This window comes from Arachis hypogaea, chromosome 11, assembly GCF_003086295.3.
Source record: "Arachis hypogaea cultivar Tifrunner chromosome 11, arahy.Tifrunner.gnm2.J5K5, whole genome shotgun sequence".
Lineage (NCBI taxonomy): Eukaryota > Viridiplantae > Streptophyta > Magnoliopsida > Fabales > Fabaceae > Arachis > Arachis hypogaea.
Genome location: NC_092046.1, coordinates 8,618,223 through 8,636,977, shown reverse-complemented (window position 1 = coordinate 8,636,977; position 18,755 = coordinate 8,618,223). Strand labels below are relative to the sequence as shown.

At 28.8% G+C, this 18,755-nt stretch overlaps 2 protein-coding genes across 2 annotated transcripts; one reads left to right on the top strand and one right to left on the bottom strand.

Moving 5' to 3' along the window:
• Positions 1 to 1,357: 1,357 nt before the first annotated feature.
• On the bottom strand, positions 1,358 to 2,179 carry LOC140176010 (uncharacterized). The gene has a single exon (XM_072205852.1). It carries the CDS (start codon positions 2,177 to 2,179, stop codon positions 1,358 to 1,360), a length of 822 nt encoding a protein of 273 aa, XP_072061953.1.
• Positions 2,180 to 10,472: 8,293 nt separating this feature from the next.
• LOC112720924 (cytochrome b561 and DOMON domain-containing protein At5g47530-like) lies at positions 10,473 to 11,792 on the top strand. The gene is made up of 2 exons (XM_025772018.1): positions 10,473 to 11,084; positions 11,247 to 11,792. Exons 1-2 carry the CDS (start codon positions 10,473 to 10,475, stop codon positions 11,790 to 11,792), a joined length of 1,158 nt encoding a protein of 385 aa, XP_025627803.1.
• The last annotated feature ends 6,963 nt before the right edge of the window (positions 11,793 to 18,755 follow it).

Sequence of the window (18,755 nt, the reverse complement as noted above, 5' to 3'; positions counted from 1 at the left end):
AAGACCTTCGGGGGGTTTCATGTACACTTCCTCATCAAGCTCACCATGCAGAAAGGCAGTATTAACATCAATTTGCTTCAAATGCCATTCCTTGACAGCAGCCAGTGCCAAAATAACCCGCAGTGTTTCTAGCTTGATAACGGGACTAAACGTGTCTTTATAGTCAATTCCGGGGACTTGAGTGAACCCCTTTGCCATGAGACGAGCCTTGTGTCGCTCAACACTACCATCAGGGTGATATTTGACCTTAAAGATCCACTTACAACCAATCGCCTTCTTACCATTCAGAAGGAAAGTCAATGTCCAGGTTTTGTTCTCATTCAGAGCATCCAATTCAGCTCGGATGGCCTCTCTCCAACAAGGTTCAAGTATGGCATCTTCATAGCATTTAGGCTCAATGTTCAAGATAGCTAATGAGTATGCACTATGCATGGGTGAAAGAGATTTGTATGATAAAAACTTTGAGATGTGATATCGTTGATTGGAAGAAGTTTCTCTGTTGTGATTATTAGTAATATTCATGCATTTATAATCCTTTAAGTATGCTGGTGGTTTACTAATGCGTGATGATCTTCTCGGTGTGGGGTGAGAAGATGGTGATACATTGTGATGTTGAATGTTTGAGTGAGTGGATTGTGCATATAATGCTGGACTCGAGGATTCAATATCTGTGGGCTGTGTGGCAGTGTGTATGTGTGGTGTAGGTTGACTAGTGTGGAGTGGATTAGAAGCAGGGGTGTGCAGATCGGTTATGTGGTGGTCAAACAAATCATAATCATGCATCACGTGGGGTATATTATGTTGCTGAAAAGCTGGTTCTTGGGGAGAATCAATAGACAACTGAGATGAAGCAATATATGAAAAATGATTTTCATAGAATTTGACATCTCGAGACACAAAAATTTCTTTTGAAATCAGATCAAGAAGCACATAACCTTTGGTACCCTCCCTGAAACCGAGGTGAACACATTTTCTTGAATGAGTGTCCAATTTTGTTCTGCTATTCTTGATCGTGCTTGCATATGCTAAACAACCAAATACTTTAAGGTGAGAGATATGGGGGAGTGATTTATGCAGTACTTCAAACAGAGATTTTTCATGTAAACGAGGTGTGAGAATTCAGTTTATCAAATAGACTGCGTGGATCACTCCAAAACTCCAATAACACTTAGGTATTTGGGCGTGGAACATAATGGCCCTTGCCACAGCCAAAATGTGTTGATGCTTTCGTTCAACAACACCATTTTGCTGTGGCGTCTCAATACATGACCTTTGGTGCAAAATTCCAAATGAAGCATAAAAGGTTGGCATTAAAAATTCAGGACCATTGTCAGTTCGAAAAATTCACTACCATGTGTCATATTGCCAAAATTTGAATGTCTGAGGTAGTTTCAAGGCTGAGGAACTGTCTCTTTTGTTGAGTAAGCTTGGAGAGCACCACATTCAGACTCGGCAACTTGTCCAAGAGCATGATCTGAGACCGCACATTAGAATATTGCTCATTCAATCCTCTCAAAAACTTCACAATTCTGTCTTCCTCCCTTTGACTTCTAATTACTCCTAGATCACATTGACACGTGATGCCACATTCACATGATGGTATTTGCCGAAAATTGTCAATTTCTTCCCAAATTGTTTTGAGTTTCGTGTAGTAGGATGTCACATCCAATTCGCCTTGTCTTAATGTGTATAGTTCTTCATATAGTTCACCAACACGGTACCTATCCCCTTGATAATTGCGTTGCTTCAGATCAAGCCACAAATCACTAGCAAGATTGTTCCATGTTACACTTTGACGAATATCTGGACTAAGTGAAAGATTTATCCAGCCAATTACATAAGTATTACACCTTTCCCATATTTCAAACAATGGATCTGTGCTCTCTGGTTTTGTGATGCTTCCATCAACGAATTTTATTTTGTTCTTTGATTTGAGTGCTCTCCACATTTCTCTACTCCATGTACTATAGTTCTGACCAGTAAGAACAACAGTAGTTATGGGGATACCTGAGTTTTCTGATGGGTGAAGAAAATAGGCATTTGTTGGATCTTGAACTGGATTACTGGTTTTCGCGATGTGCGCTTGAATCGCTGATATCTGACTCAGAAATGATGCTATCTGATGCATATCCATGGTTCTTGGACCACCTGTCGAGCCTCCCAAACTTGAATCTGCCATTTCCGGCACAACTTCAATGAATTTCAGTGATGAGAATTCAGACCTTCTTCTCTTGATCTCGTTGATCGGAGTTGTTACCTCACTCTATGATGAACATACGAGGAGACAAACACACTCTCATCAAACACTGTCGTGAGAGTCCAAGAGAAGAGAAGAAAAGAAATTTAGAAGAGGAAGAGATAAATCTGAGAAATCGAATTGAGAGGAGAGAAATTAGGTCCGAGAAATTAGAAATTGGAAAAAAAATTATTGATGTGAGAATACGAACGATTATGGTGAATCGAGAAATTAGGTCAAAGACGATGTCGAAGTGAGAAGTGAAAGAACTATTGAATGGAGAAATTGAAACAGGAGATTAAAAGGGAATGGATTCATTATCAATTTTCTAGTCACAAAGACCATAAATCAAGTTGTTCCCTCTTCAACCATGGCTTCCACGCTCACCGTACCATGTTGAAGGTGTGTGAGGGAAGAGACAAGTAAATTCAGATTCAGAGCCAATGAAGAGAATTTTCATTATGACTTCTCTCAAAAAATGTTTTCAGTAACTCATACAATAACAAACTACATATATATATATATATACTACGCTAACCTGCACTAACCAAACTAGGGAGAACTAACTAAGGCTAACTCATTATAAATACAACAAACAACAGTATATATGTAATATATATGTTATATCAGGTAATATATATGGTGATAGTATCTATTAGTGTCTCTATTGGTGCCCATCTTATTAGCGCCACACTTCTCTACTAACATGTATGGCATTTTTTTTCTCTCCCCAAACCAAACTTGCATTTGCCCTTTCCTTTTTTGTTTTTTTTTTCAAATAAATATTTCTTCCATTTTTGCTTACTATAACTTTAATTAAAACCAAAATATTTATAAATTAATCAATAAAATTGCAATTTGATGTAAGTGCGGAACTGCGGACAAAACGCTAATCAATAATGTATTATTATTTTTTTCTTATTCCTTCCTAAAAATAACAAAGAAAACATAGTTAATTAGTTGTTTTTTATCAGTTTTTCTTATTCCCAAAATATTTGCCCTTTTCTTTTTTATTATTTTTTAATTAAATCTCTATACTATTTTTAATAAAAAAAGATATTAAACCAAAAATCTCTCACTTAGTACAAAATATTTTTACTATTAAACTAGGATTATCAATTAATAATTTCATACTTTTTGTTTATATAAAAAATAATTTTATTTTAGTGATATATAAATACAACGTTATATTACAATATTATATTTGTGTTTATATTATTAATTTAAACTAAAACTTTTATGTAGAATTGAATATTTGATGGTTATGTTGTTTATGAGATAATTGTGTTGTTCGTTGAATGATTGTGTTTTGTATTGAATTTTAAATTTGCATACTTATTAGGTATTATAATAATATTGCATATTTTTGAAACAGACCTGCTATACATACAAGTATTTTTGGCTTACAAGTATTACAAGTTGGGCCAAGCAAAAAAAAAACTACTCTCACCCACTCGAGCGTGATAACACGCGTATCACTCAACTGTTTCCAAAGCGCACTCTCACTTACCATTATGAAAAACTCTTCTTTTTCTTCCTCGATCAAAACCACAACCGTCGAGATTCAAACCACATTCGAAATCTCTCAACAAACTATGAAAATTGCCGCCAACACTAGAGAAAATCAACAAGAAAACTTCACAATCTCCATAAAAAAACACCAAAAAAATGAAGAAACATTATTCAAGGTACTGTTTCACTAATCTTGGAGGTTTTTCACTTTTCTCTTCCTGATTTCGAATGCGAAACACTATATCACCATATTTTGCAGTTATTAAGTAGATTCATTATGTGTTCTTGGTTTAAAGTAGATATTACTATACTCGTCAAACTGTTCAAGTCGGTGATGATTGTTGCTTGTTGTTTAAAATATTTTACGTACTCTTTCGTGAATGGTTTAACGTATTTTTTTATCTGTTTTTGTGAATGTTTGTATGTTTGGAAGTGAGTTTGTATAAATATAAATTTTTGACTGTATTTTAAGTAAACTCATATATGAGTGTATGTATATGGCTGAAATTTGGGTGTATATCAATCGAATTCGATTGTCACTGGTGCTTCTAGTGTTATTTTATACATGTTTGGTTGACTTAAATATCATTTTAAACTCATAAAGATGTATGTGACAGCTATTTGAGTATATATCACGCGTATTCGAGTGTAAGTGGTGCTTAGCTTGTAGTATCATTGATGCATGTTTGGTTGACTTGAATATCATTTTGAACTCATATATTGTCATGTAATCCAAAAAATAATAAAGGTGTATGTGGCTGGTATTATTTGGGTGTATTTGACTAGTATTTGGGTGTGTGTGACTGGTATTTGGGTGTATATCAATCGAATTCAAATGTAACTGGTAAGGTTATTATCTATTAACAATAATTTTTAAATATAGCTTATTTAAATGATCTTCGTTTGCTTTGTTTACAGTAAACCAAAGATTTAAGATGCTCCATAAGACTTTTGCATGAAAAGTTCGAAAACATGAGTGAAGTGAAGAAGGCCATCATCTGGGAATTAGGATTTGAGGGTTTGATGCATATCCCTCCGATGAATGTGCCACATAAACTCTTGAAGGAGTTGGCACATTCCTTTAATTTGTCAAAAAGCAAATTGGACACCCGACACGGTGCATTGAGAATTAAACCCAAAAAATAGGAGCTACCCTTAGCTTGAATGCATCAGGTAACTGATTATAGAAAACCTCTATACTTGTATTCTTTGTAATGTATTCTTCTGATCTCATGTGATCAAAAAATAAATTGAGTTGTATATGACTGGTATTTAGGTGTATTTCAAAAAATTTGGAGTATAATTGGTGATCTTTTGTGCTGTTTCTATAGGGAATCTATTTCTCAAGAAAATTAAGGGCTATCTGAGGAGAATAAAAAATTTTTTAGAAGGTTCCAAGAAAAAATATTGAAGAACCCGACTGACGAAATGATGAATATTGGCATTGACAATGATCAAGATTGCCTGATGTTCAAGAGGATTTTCATCCTCTATATTCAAATGGCGTTCTTGTTGTCGACTACCATTAACAAAATATCTCCTGCCCACATGGCTCCAATTTTTTAACTAGACAACATAACAGCGTGAAACTGGGGTGGCCATGTCCTCAATTTCATCATCAAGGGCATAAGCAATTACCACTTGAAAAAGAAAAAATCCATTGATGGCTGCCTCTATGTTTTTATGATTGTCTATTTTCATGAAACAAAACACAAAGACAAGAAAGTAGATGCAATCCCTAGACCACCCGGGTGATGCATTGGGATAGGGAGGCACTAGTTCAGAGGATCAGAGTTGAAATTGACGGTCATATGGTAACTGACCAGAATACTTTCTTAAATTTGGATGTATTTAATTTATGTAGATGGTATAAACTAACGTTTTACTTCTTTCAGGATATCGTCAAGAGGGTGGAACTCAAAAAGAAATTGAAGAAAATGAAAAGAAGAAAAGAAAGAAAAAAAAAAGAAAAAGACAAAAAAAAAGAAGCAAAGTTCATCGAAGAGTGATTCATAAGAGAGTGACTTTGCTATTGTCCGAGCCTGAACAAGACTCAGAGGGACTAACAGAAACAAGAAAATAACCCACCAGAATAACTACAAAGTAAGTAATATTTTTGGGTTTATTTTATCATTTTTAGGGTATATTTTGCTAATGATTGTTTGCTGTCCAGAATGGTATCCGAAAAGAGGAAGAAGATTGCGGAGGATTCTTCTTCGAAAAGTGAAAGCAAATCCAATAATGAGTAAAATTCTGAAATTGTCATTGCATTGCTTTCTTTTCCTGTTTATATCAAAATTTTATGTATTAACAGAGTGTTTCTCATTTATTATCAAAAGTGAAGAATCGGAACCAATTATAAAATAAAAATCAAAGAAAAAAGTTCAGCCTCCACCAAAAAAGTATGCATTGCTTTTGGGATTATTTTATCGTCAATTTTATATTTGTCTGATTAACAGTTCATTGATTTCCAGGACGCAATCCAGAAAAAGAAAGCACGTTGTTGAGGATTCGTCTTCCGAAAACAATAATAAATCCTTTGATTTGTAAGATATGTTGTAAAGCTAACTTACTCTTTATCATAAAAAATTTTATTTGTTAACTTATTCTCTTGCATATACTGTCAGAACTGATATCAATACTGAAAAAATAGAATAAATTTTTAGAGAATCCAAAAAAAAAAAACAAATAAGAAGGCTGCATAGGGGTATGTCTTACAAACACACATGGATCAAAGCAACGTAAACAAACCTAATAATAACATGTAATTTCTATTTCTATTGTCATTTGCTTAATTTTTGTGTTACCATCTTCTACTTCTTCTGATTCTGTATATATTTTTTTTAGAAGAAAAAATCTTTTAGTATTTTATTCAAAAGTACAACCTTGTAAACGCATAACACGAGAGTCTTTTTTATTAACAAAAGCAAGCACATTTTCTTTATATCTTTACATGTCTCACTAGGGTTGGCAACATTCAATTAGCACAATTAAACAGCCATTTGTTTTTATCAAAATATAAAAGCAAGTCACATGTCCCATATATGTTATCTTCAGTCACATTGTCAACTTTTGTTCAGCAAAATGCTTAAGGCAAATAAACCATTGATTTAGAAAAATTAAGATGAAGAAAAAGGCCACTAAGGCACTAACCCATTTTTTATTGTCTAAACAATTAGAGTTCTTTAAGAGATTACAGTATTGTACAATGATAATAGTGTCTCACCTGTACACATCCAGAGTATTAGAAGAAACACACCCTATCTCTCCAAGTTCTATAATTTAGCAATAACAAATTTATTGTACTTAGAAATCATAAATTTCAGCTTAAATATTGGATCATTAAACAGTGCAAACGACCATACAAATACTTACATGATTTAAGAATGAACGAGTAGAAAACATTTATAATAGCAGTTTATGTGCCAAAATATTAATTTAGCCAACAAAATAATTATATTAGTTTTTTTTTCTTTTTTGCTTTCTCCTGCTATTACTAGTAGTGCAAAGGTATATTCTGTGATATATTCCCAATTGAGGAATATTGCAGCAAAAGTTAAAATAATCTTATAAGTGGATGACAATACTTTTGAATAACCCGTAAATTAAAGAAGGAAATTTGGACATCACTTTTCTCTTTTTTTCTTTCCTCTCTTTCTTAAAACAAAACTGAAACCTATCATTGAGCTTAAAGCATCTCATCATCATTCTCATGTTATATACTAATATTATTGAAGTCTTCTCAGATGATAGGAGTGCGTACCTCTTTGTCGCATACCAAATGATAGAAAACAACAACCACAAAATGTTGGACACAATAATTTAAGCTTCATTATTGAACACAATTGAGAATTTGAGACATATCAATTACCTTGATACTACGATATTATTAATATTAATTAGTGAGAAAAATAAAAATAAAATATAAAATTCATGCGGATCTCAAGGAGAGTAACTTGATAGCAACATAGCTAGGGGTAGTAAAATAAAGGATAATCAATCATGTATATAAAATAATCTTTCTAATATTACGTGTTTGTCCTAAATAGTTTTAATTTAGAATAATTTACTTTAACAAAATAATTCACCAACAAAATTATACAGATGTCTTAATTCTATTTTAGTTATAAGTATGTCATATTTTAATTTATGTAAATCAAATAAGTTAAGCTCAATTTGCCAGTTTATGAATCTTTTAAAATTAATTTATGCTAAAAAAGTCGAAACATATAGAGATGACAACATTTTTAAACTGAGTACCCATCCTGTTTTTACTTGATCGGGACTGATAATTATTTAACCTGGTATGAGGCGAGTTTCGGCGGGGACATGATCTTAGGCGAAGGCGGTGGGATTAAGTTTAGGTAATACATATATAATTTTAATATATAATATATATAATTATATATAAAATAATTAGTTAATTAAATGATTAATAATATTGTAGTATTTTAAATTTTTTATTTTATGCATGTGATGATAGTTATATATAAATTTTAAAATTTATTTTTATTTGTTAAATTTTAATAAGGTTAAGACTCGGAACGAATATCCATTGGATTAGTTTGTTTATCAGTTTAAATGAATGAATTTGCCTATAAAATTCAGTCTATTTAAATTTCAAGATAAACAAGTTAAGCCCAATTAACCTGCAAAAAATGACGAGTAAAACGGGCTATTATGCAAACAAAATTCACAACCTGTTTATTTTTATTTTTACATTTAAAAAAAGTGCTAATATTTTTCTCAACCTAATCCAAAAATTTGACCGGACAATAAAAATATTGTTTATTTAAGGTTTTTTGTCTAAAAATAATTTTTTTTTTATCAAAATAATTTTTAAAAATTAATATAAGAAAGTAAATGGGTCAATCCATCTTTTTTTTGGTAGTTATGTGTCAATCCATTTAACCCATCGATTGACCATAAATGATTCAAGCTAAAAAAATTATAATTTGTGAATAGAATAGGTTTAAACAGACCAGTCTATTTAACCTGTAAATTTAAATAAGTCAAACTGAAACGATTGGGTTGGCCCATTTGATAGCTCTAATAGAAACATATTAGAATTTACTTTTTTAGTTTTTTACTACCCAAGAATAAAAACAACAGAGTTAAATAGAATAAAAAACCGCTCCTACTTCATTACCACCCAAAAACCGTGTAAATCAAATTTTTTAAACTAAACACCGCATGGCATTCTATAACACTATTTTATTATTAATATAGAAAATAAATTATCTACATTATCAGAAAATAATATTAAAAAAATATAAATAAAAAATTATATGTAAAATGTCTAAAATATTCTAAATATGATCTTATAATATCACCAATTATTTTCTGCTTTTTTACGTGTTTTGCTGATTTTCTTCTTCTTAGTTGTTTTTTTATTTATTTTTTAGATTATATTACGTGTATACTAAAATTAACTACTAAAATTAATTATTAGTATAAAATATATATTAGAATACAAATACACATTAAAAATAAATTAAACTACACATATATTTATATACAAATACATTAACGACTAATTTTAGGAGTTAATTTTAGATTTTCAGTGTACGAATAATATTTTTATTGTTTTCTTCTGCTCTCTTATTTTCTGTTTTGAATTTTCGCACAATAAAAATCAGATACCAAATTAGTCATTATGTATTTATATATAAATTTAAAATTTTTTTATGTATATTTTATATTTTAATACATATCATATAACAAAAATTTACATGCAATTGTATTAATGTAAATTGATAATTAAAAATAATTAAATAATAATTTAACAGATTGGAATCAACTTGATAACTGATTTTTAACTAAATCTGTTAATAATTTTTAATTATTAATTTATATAAAAAAATATATTTTTTTACCTAATCTTATATATAGTTGATTTAATAACTAATTTTTAATATACATCTAAAATAATTGTTTGAGATTAATCACAAAGAATCAATCCCCTGTGCCCCCTTTCCATATTAAAATTAAATTATGTCGAATTTTTGTCAACTAAAAGTATGAATTGGATCAATTATATTCAATTAATTAAGTTATGCTATTAAAATTTTAAATCATGATAGACTAGTCGGTTCAAACTGAAAACTAGGAAATGAGTCCGCTGGCGAAAAAGTCCATATTAAGTCCATATTGATTATTATTATAAAATATTAAAAACGTTATTTGTATCATACAAAAAAATTATTAATTAAAGATAATATCAAAAGAATATTTCAATAAGAGAAATATATTTTGATTTAAATTAAACTGAACTGCAAAAGAAAACAAAATCATATTAGTTCAAACCGTTTGATAAGATTCAAATCCGAAATGATTCTATAAAAATTTTGAAGCTACGTTACAACTTGAATCCTATATAAATTATCAGCTACTTATTACTCACTATTCATTGTGCCATCCTAAAACACTCAGAGAGTTCAAATAATCACCATATTTAGTTTTCTTCTTAGGCAGCTACTCCCATGAAGATGTCAAAAACATCTTCTCATGATGATTCTTGTTTAAAAAGTGTAACTTATTTATTTTGCAACACTTTAAATAAAGGTAACACTTTTACTTCAAATAAAATCAAGCCCTACAATCTATCATCCAATGGTCAAAATGATATATCTTCACATGATGACAATCATTAAATCTTCATTGGAGTAGCCACCTTCTTCTTAAACTTCAATCAATATTTTCTTTTCTTTCCAATCACACATCCATGGCCTCAATCCATAAACTTGCGTGGTTACTCTCGCTCCTTGTGTTGTCGATCACAGCGACTTGTGAACCATGCAAGTCGTTGAATTTTCCGAATAACGTTAACTACGCAACATGCAAGGACCTGGGCGTTCTTGATTCATCACTGCACTGGAACTACCACCAATCATCAAGCAGAGTCGACGTGGCATTCAAGAAGGCCAACGCAACGGATTCAAGCTGGGTTGCTTGGGCCATCAACCCAACCTCACAGGGTATGGTTGGATCCCAGGCATTCCTTGCTTTCAGAAATTCTTCTGACGCTACTCTCAAAGCCTACACCTCTTCTGTCACGAGTTATGATACTCTTTTGGAAGAAGGATCTCTTAGCTTTCCTGTTTATAGCGTCTCAGCATCTTATTCCAATGGCGATATGATCCTTTTTGCGAGTTTCAAACTCCCCGAGAATACAACTCTGCTGAATCATGTCTGGCAAGAAGGCCCTGTTTCTAACGATGGAACTCTTGGGATGCATTCTTTGTCAGGACCTAACATTCAATCCTTTGGGACTATAGATTTTGTGTCCGGGAAGGTCTCAGAAACCGCCGGAAATTCGAAAATCAAACTCCGAAAGGTCAGAAATATGCATAAACTCTCTGTGTTGTAAAAAAATTTCTTCTGTCCTTTTAATCAAATATATATTAAGATATCTTCACATAAAGATTTCTTTTTAAAAATAACCGCCTCTTATCATATCTATATATATTTTTCTCACAACAAATTCTGCTTTCAACAGGTGCATGGGATATTGAATGGCATAAGCTGGGGAATACTGATGCCAATGGGGGCAATATTAGCTCGTTACTTGAAGGCGTTCGATGGTCGTTTGGGTGCCACGTGGTTTCACGTGCATCGAGCATGCCAATCCATGGCCTATATCATTGGCATAATTGGCTTTGCAACTGGCTCATACATGGCACGACATAACCGTCATCACTCTTCTCACGGATGCATTGGAATCACTCTCGTATGCCTAGCATCCCTACAAGTTTGTGTTGCTATGTTCTTGAGGCCTAAGAAGGATCACAGGCACAGAATCTTCTGGAACATCTTCCACTATGTAGTCGGTTACGGAACAATTGGACTTGGCATATGGAACGTCTTCAAAGGTATTGACATAATGGAAGCAAGAGAATGGAAGAGTGTGTATTTGGGTGTGATCATATGTTTGGCTCTAATTGCTTTGGTCTTGGAGGTGATCACTTGGATATTGCCATGCATAAACAAGCCTAACACCCACTCTAAGGACCAAGTTGATGTGGTTGACCAACGGATCCCATAGTCAACAAATATTTCAGTTCTTTCTTTTTTTCAGCTTTTCTTATTTTTTATATTAAATTTATCTTACTCTTAGTTGTAGGTATCAACGACTATGTGTGTGTTTATTTGAGTTTGAAGGAAAGTAATTTTGTAGGATTAATTTTAAGTAGAAATGAGTCTATGTCAATATTATTTATGTTTGGCAATTTTATACTAAAGTTGATTTTAATAAAATAAATATTATTTAGATAATATTAGCTAAAATCACTCTTAGATAGATAATTATTTAATTACTATAAAAATATAATATTAAATTATAATATTATTTTTTAAATATATTTAATTCTTTTTTATATTTTTTTAATATTTTTTATATAATATTTTTATTGTACTCTATTTTAGTATGTTATAATTTTTTACTATTATAATATTAATAATTAATATTTATGTATAAAATTAAAAATAATATAAAAAAATAAAAACTTTTTTAGTATTTTTTATAATAAAAATTAATATTTATTTATTAAATTAAAAATAACATATTTTAGTACTCTTTTTAAGTATTCTCGATAATTTTATTTTTATTATTGTTTTAGATTCTAATTTTTTACTAGTTATATTTTTATTATTATTTATAATTAATTTTTTATTTAATTTTTATTTTTAATAAGAACAATAATACATATTATAAAAAAATTAGAATAATAAACAGTATACAAGAATTACAATGATAAATTTTTATAATATTAAACTAAAAATATTTTATAATTATTTTAATATTCTCAGTATTCTTTTATTTAGTATTATTTTGAACAATAAAATTTTATTATTTATGACTCTATTATTATGTATGATTAGTTTTTTATTTATTTTGTCCTTTTTAATAAAATTAATAATTCATATTATAACAAAATTAAAATAAAAAATTTAATAAAAATAAAAAATTAAATATAAAAAAAATATTAAAAATAATAAAAAGATTATGAAAAAAATTATTAAAACTAATAATCACCAGTAACAAACTTAAGCTTTTAGGATGCAAAAAAAGGTTATCAAACATCAAATAACAGCGTTTAAAAAAATTAAACGCATTTTTATGCTCTCTAACGTGTTTGTCAAATACACCCTATATTCTTTTCCATTTTAGGGGGTTGTTTTTAGGTTGTTACAACAATCTTAAGTTAATTATATTATTTATTTGTTTTTAAATATATACTTTTTCTTTTTTTTTTTTTTGTTTCTTAGACTGCACTTTTATACTCTCCACTCTACCAATTGGGTTAGCCTTGTTATTCACATGAGAATAAAGGGTAAAAAAGAAGGAAAAAAAATCAGGAGAAATGTGGTTAGAAGTATAAATGGAATTGAAGATATCACTTTTATTAATTGGGTTAGTGAACCTTGTGTTGATTATAAGTTGCATGTGTCTTGACTACTTGATTTGGAGTATTTGTAGTTGGATTAGCTGAATTGGAGCTTTAGAATCTTTGGAAGCTTGTGTGAAAAAGAAGGTTTTTGAGATATTTTTGGTTTTGGGAGAAATCGACCAAGGTATAATTTTGGTTTCTCGTAATTAATATATAATGTGCGTAAAAATTTAGGCTAATTGTCTGTAAGATAAGTTGAATGTTATGAAATTGTGCATTGTTGTTGAGAATTGAATTGTACGTTGGTTGAGTGAAAAATGAATTAATATCATGGAATTTTGATACGATGCTATGGAATGATTATAATTGTTGATTTTAATAATGATTGGTGAGAGCTATTGTTTGATTTTGTAGATTTTGGAATGAAAAGTATTGAATAAATTGAATGTTCTAAGTATTGGATGATTGAAAATTGGTTGAGAAGTACTTAATAATATAGAGGAATGAAAAGTATTAAATAAATTGAATGTTCTAAGTATTGGCCGATTGAAAATTGGTTGAGAAGTGCTTAATAATATAAAGGAATATTTTTGGTATGGTTTGACTGGTTTTAAACTAAGAATTTTGGAAAATTAAAAGTTTTCTAGACTTTAGTAAAAACTTATTTTTAACCTATTTTGGTGAGCCATAATTTAGTTTTTGGACTCTCAAATCTTATAAAACTTGTTTTGAATGAAAATTTGGGTCTGTGAAGTTTATAACATTCAAAGAACGGAATGAAAATGATTTTTAACGAAAAAGTTATGGGTGTCGGAAGTTTGGTGTGAAAAATTGGTTTTCTGCATTTTAACAGCTTTTTAAAGGAAATGACATTCATGCGTACGCGGGAATTGTAATGGGTACGCAGGACCATGGCGCTGTCCATATTCAATCGGGGCAAATAATTATCCGACCTGGTGTGGGGCGAATTTTGGCGGGACATAGTCTTGAGCGGGACCGGCGGGGTTAAGTTTAAGTTTAGATAATACCTGCCATTATCCGTCTCGGTATATATATAATATATCAAAGGTTTTTTTATTTAAATAAAATAATAGAAGATCAAATTTACGTGAATCCCCTAAATAAAATTTTAAAACTTGAATCCCCTAAATTATATAATATATAAATCGTCATAGGATGATGTGAGTTAGATAATGCATAAAACATGTTATCCTAGGATGATTTATGCATGAAATTTATTGAACAAATACACATAAATCATCCAGGGCAATGTGTTTTTTAAGCTGTATGTAAATAGTCCTACTTTAACATGAATTAGGTTTTTTCACCTAAAGCCTACAACCCTAGCACGATTTACGTGTAAATACACAATCTCTGCACTCAAGTACAATTTACGTGCAAATCCAAAACTAATAGATATATTTAGACATAATTTAATTTGTACTTAAATATTTCTAGGTTGAATATTAACTTTTTTCAATAAATTTAGGAGGGAAAAATTTTAATTAGTTAAAAAAATAAATATAAAATAATTTTATTACAACAAAGATTTATATTCTAAAATAAATAAAAAAAAAACCTAACTCATGAATATAATATATTTTAGGTATAGATATTTTTTTTGGCCTCCCACGATACCCAATAAATTAAGGACTAATTCCTCGTGAATTTGAATTCCATCTACTTAATATACTAAAACTGGGTTTTTCCCTACTAATGAAAGTGAGGTGTCACTTTCTAGTGAACCCATTTTCCCTCCAAAATGAATTCATTTAATGAATAATACATAATTATACTAATTTTGAAAAATATCTTTATTATAATTATATAAAATCAATATTTAATACATTATTAAACTACTTATCAATTATTAATCAAAAATATTTTTAATTATTTTAATGAATAATGCATAAGTATACTAATTTAAAAAAATATCTTTATTATAATTATATAAAATTAATATTTAATGCATTATTAAACTAATTATCAATCAAAAGTATTTTTAAACATTTTAATTATATTCATTTTAATTATATTGATATCCTTCTAATTCTTATTCATTAATCAATGATTTTATTAGTGGCAAGTTATTAACCCATTTATATTGACAATAATAATAATTTTATTAGGATAAATATCAAATTCTATTCCTAATATAAAAATATAAAATTTAATTCCTTCCATTTTTATTTTACCACTATAAAAGACCATGTATGCTAGAAGAAAATATCATTCGTTTACCAATTACTCTTTCATTTGATAGCTTTTACAACAATTCTTTTTCTTCCTATGAGGCGTTGTTGCAAGAAGGCAACTATCGTGGACATAAACTACCACACTCTTTAACTTTCGTGCTCATCATTCAGAACTATATAAGATATGTTATCTATGAAGTATTTATAGACCATGGTGTTATCATGTATGCATAAATAAAAAATGTTTCGTATTTAAATTTAAGTTATTTACCTGTTTGTGGTATATTATAGTGTGAAATTACTTTCAATATGTGTTGTGTAATGATATTATGTTCTAATTTAAGCTTTTACTTTAGAACTGTATTATGATTTTATCTCATCATTTTTTCTTAGATATCAAGTTGACGTATTTTTATTTATTATTATTATTGAAACGGATGTGATATGAAATGTATAAAAAAAAACTCACATTCAATTTATTTTATTGTAGTCTTCTATCTATTCTATTTATTTTTATTTTCTTTTTATTCATTTTATTTTCTTTTTAAATGTTATATAATTTATTATAATTTATACCAATCTATCTATCTATCTACTTAATCTACTAAAACTGGGTTTTCCCCCAACTTATGATGGTGAGGTGTCATTTTCTCGTGAATCCATTTTTCCTCCAAAATGATTGTACTATTTCTCTCTTTTAAATTTATTTTTAAAAATTATCTTTAATTGATATAATTATATTATAATTAGTATTTAATAAATGATACATAATTATACTAATTTAAGATAATCTCTTTATTATAATTATACTAATCTCTTTTAAATTTATTTCAGAAAATTATCTTAATTATAACTATATAACAATATTATACTTAGCATTTAATGAATAATTCATAATTATACTAATTTAAAAAATATCTCTATTATAATTATATAAAATCAATAACTAATGCATTAGTAACCTAATTATCAATCAGAAATATTTTTAACTATTTTAATTATATTGATATATTCTATTTTTTATTCATTATCCTAAAATTTTATTAGTAACAAGTTATTATCTTAATAGTGACCTATATAATAATAATAATAATAATAATAAGATAAAAAATTATATTTTAGAGAAATACAAATTGGTTATTAATAATTGGTTATTAATAATGATAATTATATGATTAATATTTAGTAATCATTAAATATATTTAATATAAATAACCAAGTTTAATAATTAGTTAACAAATGAAAGAAAATATTATTGCACGATTGTAGAAGCAACAATAAATATATATATAAATAACTAATTTAATAGTAATGATATATATATATAACCAATTAATTTAATATTAATAACGATAATTATCGTTATTATTCAATAATAATAATCATCTTTTCTTTTATTAAAACACTCATCTAATTGAATTAATATAAATATTTAATGAAAATAAAGGATGGATTTTTTGGTTTGAAGGATAATACAATCGAATATTCTTGAAGATTTTAAAACTGTGAGTATATATTCTTCCTATATTAATATACGCATGTATGTTATCTCATTTTTTCCATAACATTTACCCGTTAAATTTGTTAGTTGTTTAACCGATTCATCTTATTTATTGTAATTGAGATTGATATATAATCATAAAGATTTTTTTTTCCTCCATTAATTTTAGTAAAGAAATCCATGACGTAAAATAAAATAAAATAAAGTCAGTATCTACTTTTTCTTCTCAATATTTTTTATATTTACGGTAAATATTAAATATAAAAAAGAAAAAAATAAATTAATTATTATCACTTTTATTTATTTACATTCATAATTAAATTTAATATAATTATAGTAAGTCTCTATAATTATAACAATTTATATCTGTTACATATACAGCAATTATATTATATATAATTATATATCTCCTCTTTTATATATACTTAGCAAGTATTTCTATTTATATAATAATCTACTTAATATATTAAAATTGGATTTTTTCTCGACTAATGAGAGTGAGGTGTGAATTCCTCATAAATTCATTTTCCCTCCAAAATGAATGCATTTAATGAATAATGCATAATTATACTAATTTAGAAAAATATCTTCATTATAATTATATAAAATCCATATTTAATATATTATTAAACTACTTATTAATTATCAATCGAAAATATTTTTAATCATTTTAATAATAATAATAATAATAATAATATATGTAACACCCTAACTTTTAGCACGTCATGATCGTACCAAAAGTAAGGCGTTACGGACCTGATTTCCTTTATTATAAATTTACTATTGAGCCTTTAGGTCGATATCGCGTTTCAGTTTATAAGAAAATACCAGAAAAATTATTTGTAGTAATTAAAATCACACAATTATTCATAATAATAAATGCTATACAAGTGAATTTAATATAAAACTCAAATACAATACCTATCCCTCTGGATAAAATAAAACTTAAAGCAACAGGGGCGAGGGAACTCTATAAAAATAACAGGAATCACAAGTAAAACTAATAGTCGTCTGCATCTTCTAACTGAATCTTCGAACCTGTGTCACTGAAAGAGTGGAAGATTTTGGGGTGAGAACAAACCACACGTTCTCAGTAGGGAATGGGAATGCCGTAAAAGTAATGAATTTAATGCAAATAATTAACTTTACTCAATAAAACTATTTTGTTAACCCTTTGGAAATACTTTTATTTCTACTTTAGATAAATAATTACTTTTCTTTAAATTTCTAAACTCAAAACAAGTTTTAAATATAAAACTAGTCACATTTTCTGCCTCTCAGCCACATAGTTAATCCTCAGTCAAATGTCAACTCGTAATCACTTTAATACACTCACAAACAAATAGTGCAAGCAAGAGATTCAATTCAATGTACAAGCAAGTCACAACAAGACAAACAATAAAATCACAAAGTAATAAAACAGGCAAGCGCAATCAAATGCAAATGCGCAATCAATATGATGCATGTCTATCCCTAACGCAGGCCATGAGCTCATGTGTCGGTTGCCTACCCGCTCCCGACATTACCCAGGCACAAGTCCCAGGTATGGCTTTCCAGATGCATACAGTGTGCTTATAAGTCGTACGGCCAGGCCGCATACAGTGTGACTTTAAGTCGTACGGCCAGGCCGCATACAGTGTGACTTTCCAAATCAATAAGCGTACATCTGAAAAACAGTTCTCAGTGTGTGGGCGTCCCCACTTTACATTTGGCACTAAGGCCCAAACAATGTCACATCTGCTCTCCTGTGGCAGAGATTCCTTTTCTTAATAAACCGAGCTCAAATCTTTACTTAAAACAAAATCTCTCCTTAAAAGATTGGGTTTAAAACATTATATTTTTCTTAATAAATCAAATTTTAAAATAGAATAAATCTTTTCTTAACTAAATATATTTTAAATAATTTAATTTTCTAAAACCAA